General features: G+C 36.9%; 1 protein-coding gene across 1 annotated transcript in view; it reads right to left on the minus strand.

Annotated features, from left to right (window-relative positions):
• Window positions 1–15,741, minus strand: part of PDE10A (phosphodiesterase 10A) — a 169,665-nt gene that overhangs the window by 32,374 nt on the left and 121,550 nt on the right. The window contains exons 6-10 of the mRNA XM_040057725.2: window positions 9,994–10,134; window positions 7,473–7,628; window positions 4,727–4,777; window positions 2,876–2,934; window positions 240–291 (exon numbers count right to left, since the gene is read on the minus strand). Coding sequence (XP_039913659.1) covers window positions 240–291; window positions 2,876–2,934; window positions 4,727–4,777; window positions 7,473–7,628; window positions 9,994–10,134 — 459 coding nt within the window. The remainder of the gene's footprint in view (window positions 1–239; window positions 292–2,875; window positions 2,935–4,726; window positions 4,778–7,472; window positions 7,629–9,993; window positions 10,135–15,741) is intronic.

Raw genomic sequence — 15,741 nt, forward strand, 5'->3', positions numbered from 1 at the left:
TATAGTTCAGAGACAGTCATGTTCCATTGCTTATGAAAGCTGTGAATGGAAGTTGTTGCAACAACGATGAATCAAGAGTCCCTTTACCACCTTTTCTGTACAGATATGTTTCTACTGCTTGTATTATGTGTTCACTACAAACAATTGATATATTTCAATGACAATGTCTTCAAGAGAAGGAGAATGAAGGGTTTTAATAACTACTACTAATAGACTTAGAAGTGAAAAAGACAACTTACCATTATATGTTCAAGTAGAGAATCTATTGCAACTATATTATCAAAATAAGTTCTGCAGAAAAAGAGAAGTTAGTAAACATTGGCATCGAGTCAAACACTTCTCAAACGAGTGTCAGGGGCTTGTTTCACTACAGCTTAAGATGGAGCCAGAAAAGGTGAGGACAAACCACTGCACCTTGAAAATCACTGACTGGCTTGCTACAGCACAAGGGAATTAAGAAATGGTCCTAGCTATGTTCCCTTAAGCCATTATTCTACAGGATTGAGAATATTCTTTATTACACATAGAATTTTCTCTGTAGAAAAAGCAAAAGACTACCAAATACTGCCTGCCATGAACTGAATAGGCTCCTGCTGAGCAACACCAAGAATGCATCAAAACGTTATAGCACCTCTAACACAATGAAAATTTTAAAAGCAGAAGTAAAAAGGAAAAGAAAAGAAGTAGGAAACAACAATAAAAAATCCATTTCTTTCAAAATATCTCATTAGATTTACCCATGTTACGCTCTGAGAACTAAATAAAAGTGTAGTGCAGCTAAAGCCATGTCATATTATCTAATCTTTAACACTAGGTAAAAGGTATCTATTTAAACTCTTAATGGGTCTTCTCTATCAACACCAGTTCAAGTTGAAGAAAGGGAATGATCTTGTAACTTAAAAAATAATAAAAAAAGAATCTGTTTCACAGTAAAGTAGTAACTGTTCAAGGACAGTCAAAAACATTGAAAGATAAAGGTCAAACTTATTAGTAAAAGAAGTCTAAATTTTCCACATGCCCAGTATTAATAACCCTCAGATTACAATGTTCCCAGTAGACAAAAGGCATTGTCCTGTGGCCTTGAATATATACACAGCTCAGTTCTGTTTAGGTCTAGTGGAAAGGAGATACATAATACACTAATCTTACATTGTCAGGGACATGAAGAGGTGGAGCACTGCATACTCTGCCCTTTCTAAAATGTTACTGAACATGTCCCGGTGACATTGCACACCAACAACTGAAAAGGAAATTCTCTTTCCATGTTAGAAAAGATACAGACTACTTCCAAGAGGAAACTAATTATTCGCTTGCTGATACAAGTCTTTGCCTACATATTCATAAAGATATTAAATGATATCCCAGTTTTGTGTCTTAAAACACAGAATTTCTTATATTTGTTGAAACTAAAATGCTCTAGCAACTGATAATGCTGTATGAGAATTATTTTCTTATTAAAAGGCAAAGCAAATATTTGCAGTGTTTATTTTCATTTTTATCTTAAATACATAAAACAATTACAAAGTTCTTTAAAACAATCTCCATACTATGCCAGTCCAAAAATAAATTGCCAGTCCATAAATCTCGGTAGATTAATTTAGGTTTTTTGGTAAACTAGTTCAGTATGGATGTTAGCAACAATAAAGCACTCTGGAAAGGAATATAATGGTACAAGACTTGGTAAGAGTGCCCTTTGGAAGGCATGCTCTGAATTATGCTGAAATTAAAAAAAAAAAAAAAGTCATTCTAAGGAAAAAAGCTCGGAAAAACATCTGGATACAACCAGCTTGCCCTCCTTGCGAGGGGCAGACTCCTCCCTGAGGTTTATTACTCTCTCTTCCAGCTGGGTCAACTTGGCTGCCTACATTCCTGAGCAATGGCATAAGAATTCTGGACATCCTCTAATCTCATCAGTCTGAGAACTGTTCATCAAACCCACAGAACTGTTTGCAACAAAAATTCAAGATATCTCATTTTTCCACAGTATCATCACTACTTTGTGATGCGCTTCGAAATTCTTCTACCAACTTGTTTCATAAAACACTTAAGCACCGCAGACTGATTTAGCAAAACTACAGCTCTGGTTCATCTTCTAATTTATTGGTTATATTTGCTATTTAAAGAGCCTAACAGCAATGACAAACAAAAATTGATGAAGGAAGACCAGATAACCTAAGACACTAAACTGATTTTGCAAGTGTAAGCTCATGCCTTCATACTCTTTCTGTGCTTTAACCTTGCCTTGCAATGACAGGAAATCAAAAGCAAACATATTACATGCAGTAAAAGTCTTTAAAAGTCAAAAGAGAGCCCTCAGAAAATGCATGGGAAGACCAACCATGTGGCAGCCCCAATTCTTCAAGGATTTAACTCTGAAGTCCACATATGAATACACGCATTCATGTTAAAAATGGTTGGGAGAATAGGGGAAGCTGAAGCATACTAAATAACTTCCTGTAAAGTCCTTTCAAGCTTTCTAAAACTGCCATGAGTCACTGAGCCTATTTGTCACTTCTCAAAAGATGGGCACATTTAACTCTGACAGAAGAGGTGGGGAAAAATGCTGAAAAAACCCCATGCAAAAGACCATGAGAATAAACAAACTCCATATGGTATAAATGAATGTCAAATTTCAATCTGCACCACCACAAAAAAAAAATTAATTATGAAAGGTATACACCACTGCCACACATACCACTTGTTCTTGTCCCTGAACTGAAGTTTGTCCACCCTCTGAAGTGTGTCTTTGCATCTGCTTGTGAGCTACAGTGAGTGGCTTCCACTACTGCTAATGAGTGAACACAGGTAGATTGGAAAAGCCACGCTAGAAAAGCTCATCCAAAATTCATGAGATTATCTTGCAAATCACACTTACTTTGATACATCAAGCAAGAAGTCATTCAGTTCAGTCTGCTTGGCAAGGCCCCGGCACACCTGGAAGCACAGATCATAGAACCATTTGCTCCAGAACACTGATGTCACAGGGAAACTGAAGTCCCATCCCTTTAACTGGTATGAAAAACACACCAGTACTTGTGTGTGTGTACATACATATATATACACACACATATATGCTATAGCACTGTATAAAATTAAAGCTGAATTTGTGTGCTGGGTTCCAAACTTAGCTATCTATCTGCTGAGCTAAAACTGTGAAACACAAGTATAATCTTTCCTAAGACTCACTGAAAGCTGTTGGTTTTTACACTTGTTCATGCTGCCTCAAAGGCTGTCACTGACTGTGATTATGGAATGAACATTTCCTTATCCAGACCCTCAGATCTTCTGAGAATGTCAAATATTTTGTTTCCCTTTTCCCTTACCACATTTTTACCACATTTTTTCCAGGCTGCATAGCAGCATATAGACACAACTGTAGACTGACATCAGGCAAGTTTAACTAAGCTAAGCAGCAGACGATGTACGCTCAACTTGGGGAGAAATCAGCATGGATATGAACACAGAAAATAGTACGTATACTTCTTTTTAGAAGCAAAATGTTAGATGAAGCAAAGCTTTCAACTGTATATTTACTTTGCCTATTTGCATACTCTATATCTGAAGACAATTGTACCTCTGTATATTACTAGAGCAAGCACTGAGACCAAAGGTAGAACAAGCCTCTACTGCTCGTACATTTTACACTCACAAAAAAATAATTCTGAATTAGTAATAGCTTTCACCTATGTAAAGATCAAAACTCTTGCATTCTTCTCAAGCAAAAAGTCTTGGGAAGAGCAAGCCTTCTGCTTAGAAGAAGGAAGAGAAATAAAAATGATCAATGGACAAGCTTGAACTTAACTTTCCCTATTGTGTTTTGTTAGATATGAAAGACTTCTCAGTCAAGGAGAGAATAATTCTTAGGTGAAGCTACAACCACATGCAATTGCAATTCTACTAGTGTACAACAGTCTGTGCCAGCTAATTCTGCCTAGATGTGAATGCCCACACCAAAGTCAGTGACTTCCAGCACAGAGGCAGGAAAGATTAGAGCCTAGAAGAGAAAAGCAGGAAGCTTTCTGCATGTCTTCTGACAAGCGTATGAAGACACCTTGAAAAAAAAAGAAAGTCATGCATTTCCTCCTGGGAGTTGACACGAGAATCTATTTTAGCATGTTCTCCGAGTTGACAGAATATGTTTAGTTTCAGTGTTACCATCTTCTGCTAGCTGAAGTAACAAAACCTATTAGCAAAGCTGCTGGGGTTTGCTAGAGCAGCTTGACACTGTGTGAAGCTCCATTAGGCACCCAGCTAGGGACAGCATGAGGCATCCTTAGTGGCAGTAGTTACAGGACCATGAAGCAGCTAGCAAAGATGGCTTAAAATAGGCTTTGCTAGCAACACTTCATAATTTCAAACTGAATACCAAAGCAGAAGGAAAGCAACCAGCTAGCTTAGCAGTTGCCTTTCCACAAGAAAAAGAAAACAAAACAACCCTGTGAAGTCGTTACAATAAATCTGATTTAATCATTATTTATCTACTTTGTTCAAATTTCTTTCCTTTAGTACAAGTATTGTTTTTTATTTGATCCATGAATTCAAGTGAGGAAAACTAGTTCAATGAACACCAAAAATGTTAGCATATTTTTCCAGGTTCAAGGAAGGGGCTTTAATCAATGCTTTAGCAATGACATCCATTTAAATCTGATCATAAACCATGCTGCTACTAAACAAGTTCTGGAAGACAAGTTACACAATGAAAAAATGAAAAACCACTCACACTTACTTGTACTTGATGTATTGCTACTGAAGCCCATGCAAGATTCGCTGTTGCAACCTGCAACAAAAAAGAAACTCTCTCTGAAGAAACCCTGAAAACAGCACATCAGTGACATGCCTCTTTTCTCTACCTGTTAAATAAATTAACTGAGCTGTTTTAGACAGGGATGCAGTAACAATTTAAGGGAAGACAGTTATTTTGCAGAAGTCTTAGCAAACTTGTGTTTCAATTTTAGAGCTTACCAATGGTTTTGAGAAGCAGAACTGCGCACCCATCAGCTCAGAAATACAACATCAAAACAAACATCCCATAAGGTGAGGGCTTTAAAAATTACGCTGTTGAAAGGCATCTGCCATAGAAATAAAATATGCCTTAACAGCTTTCTGGGGCTGTATCTCTTCAGCAATAGCTACTTCCAGCTGTAAACAGGCACTGTTTCTCTCATTATTGTTTTGGTGGCAGAAGAACCAGACCTGATCCCTCAGCTCAAGTGTTTGAAGTATGACAGTTTCCAGGCAACATTTCAAACAAATGTCACGTAAACTGCAGCTAACTATGATGTGCTACCATGCATAATCTCCTGTCCTTGAAGCACAGGGAATAAAGCACAGCTTTATAGGAACACAGGGAATGGAAGCACAGGAGGTCAGCTTTTGCATACCCTCCTAAGGTATTTTTTTATAATTTCATATTTTTAAGCAGTACACTTTGCACACATTTCAAAAAAAGTTGCTAATGGCATCCAAAGATTTTCTGAAACCTTAAAATGAAAAGAATGCTTTAGAACACCCAGAAAGTGACCTTAAAATATTTTTAATTTACTAATAAAATACTTTCATTTAGCAGCCAGTCTTTTCCAAGTAGAATATTCATGAACTTTAGCTACAGAAGGTATTTCATATAACATAAAACATTCATATTTTCACAAAACAGTACATGCCTGAGACCTATCTGAACTGTAGATTAATTAATGTAATAGGACAATTTTCAAAATTAAATACATTGTGTGTAGGCTGCAGAATTAATGAAGCCTGGTTTTGTATGAATGCCTGTTCTTTGTTCTCTGAGCAAGGACAGTGGCACCACCACACTAATCTAGTCCCTTAGCCTGATCTCTGTCTAATGCTGAAAAGAATACAAGGTGTGAGAACAGGCTGAAGTGGCACTGACTGCCCAACTAATAAACGTATGTAAACAGTAGATGAATGCTAGGGTATTTAGCTTACTGATAAACAAAACATACACTTCACAAATACCGCTGCTGTTTTCTTTCTTTGGGAGGACTAGTTTTAGTATTTCTTGCCAAAATATCTTCTGTCCAATTCAGACAAATAATTCCTGTTCAGTGCAGCTAAACTGTGCCGTGGTAGATCTCATGCCACTGTCAAAACAACACACCTGGCTGGAATTCACTCCATTTTGTCCTAACTGGGTGTTCAGGTGCCCTTCCCTGGGGGATGGCACAGAGAGAAACTAACCTTTACATCAGAGACATCTTAATGGGACATAACCCATTAAGGATCCATCAGGGATCCTCACCCTGACAGGAGAGCAAAGATGCACTTCAAACACCTTTAGTACAGCAACAGCCTTTGCAACACCAGCTCCATTTTCAAATCCATTTTTATGTGGCTAACAGCTTCTAACTTCAGACTGGCCAAGGGACATGTATGGACAATGAAGCTACACACGACTTGTATGAACAGAGTAAAGCATGCAGAACAGTCACGGAAAGGAGAAGATGCGAATGAACGCAAATATCTGGACAGAGAAGCATCGGAAGTTAACAAAAAGCAGAAGAGAGCATTACACCTAGACTGGGGGGTCACTCAGGTGCCAGCACTTCTATGTAGTTTCTAAGAACATCTAAGTCAGGAGACAAAGGACAGTGATGGGACAGGCTAGACAGAGACAAAAGCTATCAGATCCTGAAAGGTAAAGAAAAGCCTGACCCAAAACCAGCACATGGTTGTCAACCTAGAAATAAACCAGGAGACCATAAAGACTCAGCAGACAGCATCCCTTGTCCTTCTGTTGCAAGGAATTCTGGAGGGAATACCTGGATACCTGGTAGTAGAAATACCTCCTAGACAGACATCTTGGTGCTGGAGAGCATGTGGCAGTAAAAATATGAATACCAATATCAGAAATCTCTTTTGCTTCATGTTTGATTTAAAGTAAAATCAATTTCTCTTCCTATGAGACCCAGCACTGAGACTTGATAAACTGTTTCTGTGACATTGCAACACTCCACTTTGCGATAGGGCTCATTCCGTGAGAAGCCACACCAAAAAAAAAAACAACCCTAAAATAAATGTTAAAATCTTACCATAACAAAAAATAAAGCTGTACTGTAAAGTTAAGATTGAGACTCAGGATAACTGAGCATTGTCTTTTTTTAAATAAAGTGATTTTAGCTTTTGATGTTTGATTTACACTTACATTTAATTTATCTGCCCTGCATTAACTTCTCTAACAACTCTGTATTGCATTTATGATCAATAAAGAAACCTTGAATCTGTTTATCTGCAAAAGGGCACAAGGCAAAATTCTTGCTGTGTCCCTGTACTTGTATATTTTACCTCCTCTGACTGAAAATACAAATCACTATCTACTTCCTTTTTTTAATAAGAACAAAAATCAAGCATGAAAAAGGTATAAACTCATGAGAAGGACATTTGGATGGGGGGACAGGCAGGGGTGAAGCCCTGACCATTGTAGGGAAGTGGGCAAAGGCTGCACACAAGCTCACCTCTTGGTGACTGTGGTGGAAGGCTTCTTTGCCCCAGTGACGGTAAAGCTCCAGGATACCAATCAGGTCACCAATTGCTGTGACAATTGGCAAACACAGAACAGATTGGATACGGGTCCCCGACTCCAGTCCAGTACCTTTGGGAAATCGCTCGTCCTAGAAAATGCAAACAATCTGATAAAATGTAAAACCTGATAAAACGTTAACAAGAAAGACTGAGGTTTTCCTCCCCATCCTATCTGACCAAATTTGCAGGGGAATTACAAAATTTATGAAAATTCATCTCAACATAATTTATACACAGTAGGAAGACAACTCAGCATTAATTTACACATACAGACAACCTTATTGATGTAAGGTCAGAATTAGCTGTGATATTACACCCAGCTTTGGGTTGGGTTATATAACGTAATTTTTTTCTCTAATCTCACAGGTAGCAAAAACAGCACTTTATTGCTAATACCACTCCAGATTAAGTAACAACCCAAACAAGGAACACTACCACCCTGCCATCCTTCCCTCCAAAGACCCCCAAAGAATTCGTAATCACAAAGTGGACTGCTCAGATTTCAGTATTAAAGAGCAGACAACAGCGCTAGCCAGAAAACAAAAATTGAAACTTGAGGCCAAGGCTTTAGGTTATACAGTTATAATCCTCAACCAACTCTTGAGGAGGAAAATGTGTTCCCAAAAAAATTATGCATGATAGTAAGCATCTTCTTCCATTGCTTGCACATCCTGGTGCAAATGTTACAGAAACAAATGTTAAAATAATCCTACTAGCTGCTATAAAAGGCCCAAATACATAACTTTCAATCCTCACAGGGAATGTTCAAGGCTTTATAGCTCCACTTCCCCATGTAGGAAAACTCAGGAAGACCTAAGAAAGCACCTGGATGTCACAGTAAGGCAGTCAGCACCCAATGTGCAAGTGTGCAAGACCCACTTCATTGTACATCAGTCCTTCAGTACCTGATTCGTACCAGATGTTCCCTGCAGCCTGTGCTTGGGCAAGACAGACACCCCTTCAAGCCTGATGAAAATCTCTCACTTCTCAAAGAAAACAGCAAGTAATCTCTACCTTAATTACTAAGATGACAATCAATTTGAACAAATGACAGACAAAAGAGTGGGAAGCACTTTGAAACACGAGCCTTCTGCTTTCTCTTTTTAGTTCTGTCCTCCCACAAAAAAAGGGCTGGCAAGTCTACCTGCACGCGCTTCCCTTTCGCTGTTGAGAAGCTCCTAAAATCACACAAAGGCAAACCATCTCACCAAAATGAATCTTGCTGTTTGGTCAATGAACCACTGATATTAAACCAACAAAAAAAGTTCAAAACTCCTCCTCACTAACCCCCTGATTTTACTAAGAATGTAAAATCAAAACATAGAACTCCTGTATGTAAGGATATAATCATATTAATTGGAAATTACCAGTAACAATTTAAACCCTTAACTTAACAGAAAAAACATACCCACATATAAAACCTTAATAGTCCAGAGTGTGTAGAAAGCACTGACTGTTACTACAGGGAGAGCAGTTTCTGCCTTCTGGTTTTGTGGCTCTACTTAAGTGTACTCACATTAAGCATCTGCTATTTGTTTATAGCTCTGGTTTTCCCAACTAAGTTCATACATATTTTTAACAAATAATTTCAAAAGTAGAGACAGCAATGTCCGTTTTTTGTTTTTTTTTTTTTTTTTTTGTCAGAGTATCCAATAATTATTATTCTGTACAGAACCTAAAAACATAGGAAACACTGAAGAGAAAAGAAAGTAAATTTCCTCAGTGTTCTCATAACCAACTAATCATAAAGTGCTCACGCAAAGTACAGTTTAAATACCGATTCCATAAAATTGCATAGGTGCAACTAGAGGATGAAGTGTTTTACAAAATTAGAAAGGACAAACATTAAAAAAGAGTGCCAATAATGATCAGTATATCACCCCAGGAATTTCCAACCCCTATTACAGAAAAAGGCCTGAATTTTGATATCAGTTACATTAGTGCACTTTCCATGTAGATCTGCTGATACAATCAGTATTCGAGCATTACATTAGACTATGCAGAGATAAAAATCCTGCCTAATAACCAGAACTCTGACTGACATCCTTGTCAGTGTGAGCGCTGTATTAAAATAAATTTTCAGATTTTATTGACTACATAAAGGTCTTCTCATTTGCGGTTAATATTTCAAGACCAAGAAGACAGGAGTTTTGACTGGTGGCTTTTTCTAGGTGACTGTGGTGCCATCATGTCCTTTACCTCACAACCAAAAAACCAAAAACTTAAAATAACCCAAACCCAAAGTGAAAAAAACCCCAAAACCTTTAAAACTAGAAAAAAATGATATATTCTGAAATTATTCCATCAGCTAATCCAAACTCAGATTTATTTTCCTGCTATCAAGACAGGTATAAATTCTATCATTAAACTTTCACCTCAATAAACATTTCACCATAAAAACATTCATTCTAAGAAGGTGCTGCAATATCTCATTGAAAAAAGAAAGTTTTTTACCCCCAGAATATCTTCTACTAATAATGTTTTTCTGGATCTGGCTACATAAGCAGATACTGTAGTGCCATGTGCAATGGGCCCTGCAGGAATGAGTCGTGGGTGTCCTTCTTTAGCTCCTGGTGGTGTAAATACACACAGACTCTAGTTTAGAAGGAAAAAAAAAGAGAAAGAAAGAAAGAAAAAAAAAAGGCAATTAGAAAGCATGATTACTTTTACAGTTACCGCACAACCTAGGTAGAATAAAGGCAACAATGTAGAGAAAAACTTGAATCAACTCTACTTAATTCTTCTGAAATCTTAGAAAATCTCACTCTAGAGTCACCCAGGTAACTCACAGACAGCTCCTGAGGAGAACAGTGGTTGACTGAAGTCAGTTACTGTTTATATCTGGGTTGTACTTACTTTGAACACACAATACACAGTATACAAGACTCACAGAAGAAAACATTACCTTCTAAGAATCTTTTTTTTTTTTTTTAATCTAGAATGCACTCATTTGTTTCAATAGAAAATAGTCAAAAAATAGAGATAATACTTAAATTTCTTGTTATATAATACCAGATACAGATGACAATGCCACACCACAATGTATTACTAACATGCCTCTTAAAATGGCCATGGGTACTGCTGGTTAATTTTACCCTCAGAATTTGCTTTCATTAGGGTTGCAATGAGATAGGAGCTGTTTTCTAGCGTGGAGGTAAAATTTGCATGCAAAAATTCAGCATCTTCCATCAGCTGTAGAAAATGAAGTGATGATATGAGGTGTTTTCACTCCTAATTCTCCTTTCTTTACAAACATGCATGGTCTGCTACAAAACATTAATTAAACAATTCAAAAAAACCCAACCCACTGAAATGTTCAGAAACTACAGAAACTAAAGAGATGTAATATAATGTGCCATATGAATGTACTGCACTGATGAAGATATACCAGCTGTAATGGATTACCAGCATTTCAGAAGGAGAAAGTTGGGACTCCTTTTTGAGGGGAAAGCAAATGCTCAATTAAAAGTATGGAATCCATAACCAAAACAAGACTGAAGTCCATCCAAGAAGAATCATTAGTCCAACAATTAGGGTATCTTGTGAGTTCAAAAGGAAAACACTCAAGATGCTGACAAAACCAGTAACTGAGTGTTTTGTTCTTAAGCAGAAAATCAGTCCCAAAAAATTCAGCAAGACGAGAGAGTTTTCCATCCAGTAATTAATTTGTTAATATGTGGTACAGATGAAAATTAAATTGTCTTAAAAATAATAAGAAAATAGAGCTGCCCCAAACTATTTTAGCACTGACAAGTGTTTTTTTTTCTGTTGTAAGGAAAGATGTTTCTTCCATGGACTAGCCTTGCTGAATATTTAGATTATATACTCCATTTCAATGTCTTGCATTACAGTACAAGCACATGAAATAATGGATTTTTCTGTTTATTTTTATCCTAAACCTTATTCTTCAAACCCATTTATGCTCACAGCTTCTTTGAAGTGTGGCCTCTAGAAGTAAAATACACTTCAAAAGCTGAATGTTTATTTTCCATATTAATTACAAGAATGTAATTAAAGAAAAAAAATCCAAACAATCAAAAACCATTAAATCAATACATTGAATCTGTCAGAACAAGCCTACTCAATCTACCAGAATAAAAAACTCCATTTATTCTTACTTGCTTATAATCTAATAAAGACACATATAATTTTTAAATGAAAACTTAGTTTCACACAGTTGCTTGCCTTCATAAGCTTCAGTTCATGTTTTTACATGCACTTAAATAGAAGGAAAAAGAACATTTTACATAACATAGCCAAGAAAAGCACATCATGATCTAAAAAAAAGTACATTATTCTAATAAAACAGAAGAAACCACAGTTCTTTAGTAATTTAAATCAGCATTCTGGTATAAAATATTTTTTTTAAAGTAAAGAGGTAGTAAAATATAAAGGCCATAGAAATACTGAAATGCATATCTTTACAAAAGTCTGATCTGCTATACTGTATGCTTAAGATTTACTTTTTAAAAGTACTCTTGTAATAGGAGCAGTACCACTATAATGCATTCAAAACTGAAAAGGTGGTTGCTGTTGCAGAGTACTACAAGATTTAGAGATGCAACGCAATCTTTCAAGTCTGATTGACATAGTCCAAGTAGCAGAATGATTCAAAATCAATAGGACATCAGGGACCAAAGTTGATTTTGCCAAAGATGCCAAAGAATAACGCTTAATTCACACCATTCCTCTCATATATTTAAGACATATTTGATTCTTTTTGCCAAGGTAGCAATGCATTATGATTTGCAAACTGTGCTGTTTAAATTATGTGCATAAATTGTGCTTTTCCACACTCATCTCCTGAGTCATGCCCAGCACTAACATAATACAATGCACAAACCTTTCTCTTCTCAGAAAGAGCTTCTCAAAACAAGAAAAAAAGGGGAAGAAAACCAAACAGGCACTTGCACCAGAAAACAAAGAACTCACTTCTCCCACGCATAAATGTTTTTCTTCAGAAAACACCTTAACTAAATTTTCAATGGCCAAAAACCTGTGTTGACACCATGAAGTATCGCCTGCAAAGGCTGCTTTCACCAGCACAGACTTTCCTGCATCCTTGTGTATCATTTTGTCTGGTAAACCCATCTGTGGCTAAACTGTGAAGTACTGCTGTGAACAAGTTTCCCTATGCTGGGAAAAGTTTGTGAAATTATTTTACTTCCCGCTTCTTCAAAAAAGTTTTGCAGAAGCAATCCTTTTCGGCTTCTACAGAAAGTTGCAAACCCATGGCTAAGGGGTCAGTGATTGAAAAACTCTTCAAACTACCCAAGAGTTCATAAATTTGTCACTATTCCTCCTGACTGTAGAGGGAGAAATGACTGTGTAGAACAATTGATAACCTTATCCTGATCATGCAGCACTATTAAAAAGAAAGGAGATTTTTCTCATAATCACATATAAGCTGAAATTAATCCAATAAGCTTCTACCATCGCACAGTGACTTTAAACATACACCTAATATATTGTTATGAGTGTTCGTATACTATACTGGTAACTCACAATACAGTAAAAGGAAAAGGTTGAGGAGACAGCAGGATGCTCTTGTACTGCTCACAGACTCTTTTGCTGCTATTATCACTTGCAGTGAGCCTCCAAGTCAGTATCAGAAAGGAAGAAATACAAACAGCTCTTTACTGATAATGTAATGTCACTGTCTCTCTCCAGGCAAAAATTAATAAAAGAGAACTAGTGTAGAAAGAGGATTAGGTCTCTCTACTACAGATGAGAGAGAAGGCACCCAAAATGGGAGATTCAGTCTGGATTTGACAAACTACCAAAAGGACAAATACTGGCTTGGAGAGAGAATCCTTTGGAACCTTCCAGGGTCAGGCTTTCTGGCTCCTGGAAGTCCACAGGACTCTCCAATTCCCAATTTTTATCTGTTTACCCTCTTCCAGACCAAGACAGAAGCCCCTTTCCTATATCAGTCTCAGCTGCCCTATTAACAATATTCTTCCAACAAGTTCCATATGGAGATGGACTTCTTTCTTTAAATGTAGTAGGCATAGGAACACTAAAGTTTGACTCTAAGAACTTCCCGGACCTTGTTGAAACCCTAGAGCACATGAGGTGCTTTCTTTCCTTCCATCTGTGACAGGACAGATTGTTCTGGCTGGGCCTAAAATCTTCAAAATTATTCTTCCCCTCCTAGTATAATCACTTAATTCACTTTGATAAAGTCCACAGCCAAAATATTTGGTCAATGGAACAGTGTGGTTTGGAATCCACTAATGACCTATCATGAACACAGAGGTCAAGAGGTTCTTAAAAAACCCAAGTAAAACAAAGTCCAAAATAAATTTTGACCTTAGCAAATATTTAAACACTAGTGAACACAGAAAAATGTTGTAAAAGTCACCGTTTCATCTCAGTGGTGTTCGGCTAGATAGTTGGACTCAATCTCAGAGTTTTTTTCCAGTTTAAGAGATTCTATAATTCTATTCCATGACCCATGTTTCTTAGGCACTCTAGGTATAGGCAACACATTGTAGTCTCTAATACATTTTTAAAATACTGATGTATTAACAAGCCTGTCAGTCTACAGGAATGCAGAATTATGTACTCTGTTTCTTGAGGGACATAAAGATGACAACATCCTCAATTCACAGATAAACCCACCAAATGGGCTTTCAGACACATAACAAGATCAATATATACTCAAAAAGCCATAATACCATGGGTCTGGGCGCTCTTTCCTTGGTACTATGCACTCAGTCTGGTAAAATAATTAAGTAATTTATCTTCAATCTCTTACTGTGGCTGAAAAAACTTTCTTCACTCCTCATTTCTAACAGCTAAGAGCATGCACATGGAGAACTACTCATGTTCATCTTGTCATGCTGGTGTAACTTGGCCCCATTGTTGGTTCTTCTAGTGAAAATCTACTGCTTGACAGACACAGCAGATTAAAATCCCAATAAAAGAAAACGTGAGTAGCAGCAGCAAGTCTCATAACACAATAGCATCCACAACTCTTGACAGATATTGTTACAGCACTAAGAAAGTACCTGCAGTTTTCAGTGATTTCCATCTTTGGCTCTTCTGATGAAGAGGATAACCACAAGTACAATTGATGCTATTTTTCTGGTCACTGTAGGTATGCAGTTTGTCGGAATCCAGCACAACACCAAATTCAATCTCACAAAAACTAGAAACCATTCAACCAACTACATAAAGTTTGCCAGGATTGGATTTAAACATGTATTCATCATCATCATCATTTCACAAACCAATATTTCTTCTTTTTGTATAGCTACTTACAACTAAGCAAATGAAAATCATAAACCAATTTTTCTACAATTTCCTTGATGAAAAGCAGTCTGGATAAGAAACAGCCTTTAATGATTGGAATTAAGGTTAAAGTACACATGTGACAAGCATTCCACTGACAAACTATTTTGGTTGTATGGGTGACTGGATCTTGATCTAGTTTCTTCCACAGCACAATCTGCTGATAAAATTGGTCCTAAAAAGGCTTCATGGGAAATCATTTAATATTCATCTGACATTAAATGAAAGCCTTCATACTAAAGCATTGCTATTGTGATTCAATGCTTGGGGAAAAGAAAAAAATTAAAGAGAAAATGGAAACTGATCAAGCTGATATTAAGGGAGTTTAATGGCTTCTGCTGCTCACATCTGTTTCTGTTCAGTAAAAGCAATAGATTTCTACTCTTGGTAAAGAATAACTTAAATGTAAGACCACACAACTGAATGATAAAATTATCTGCAGATATTTACAAAGGGTGTGCCCTAAGGCTTGGATTTTTAGCAAGAATAAAACTCATCACTATAGGCAAAGATGATGAAGAAAAACTAACACAACGAATTTGGAAATTATTCACGGCCAAACCCCTTGGATTTGTTACCTGGCTTAGCTGAAGTAGTAGCCCAATACTACCATGCTAAAATCTTAAAGAGCTCTAGGCAACTATGTCCTGGTTTTAAACACAAGTGCAACAGTCTGACTGTATGAAGCACACAGGGATAAAGGAATAAAAAAACCACCAGCAACTACCACCATTGTTTATAAAAACTTGTTTCTTTTGTGATCAATCACAGTGTACTTGACAGGAGATTTGCAATTTTAAGCCACATAGTATGCACACATGTTGGACACCTGTTAAATGAAGATGATGCACTTACACTTACTGCAGAACTACTAGCAGCTGGGTTTGGTTGGGTTTTTTTTGGTTT

This window comes from Hirundo rustica, chromosome 3, assembly GCF_015227805.2.
Source record: "Hirundo rustica isolate bHirRus1 chromosome 3, bHirRus1.pri.v3, whole genome shotgun sequence".
NCBI classification, from domain to species: Eukaryota; Metazoa; Chordata; class Aves; order Passeriformes; family Hirundinidae; genus Hirundo; species Hirundo rustica.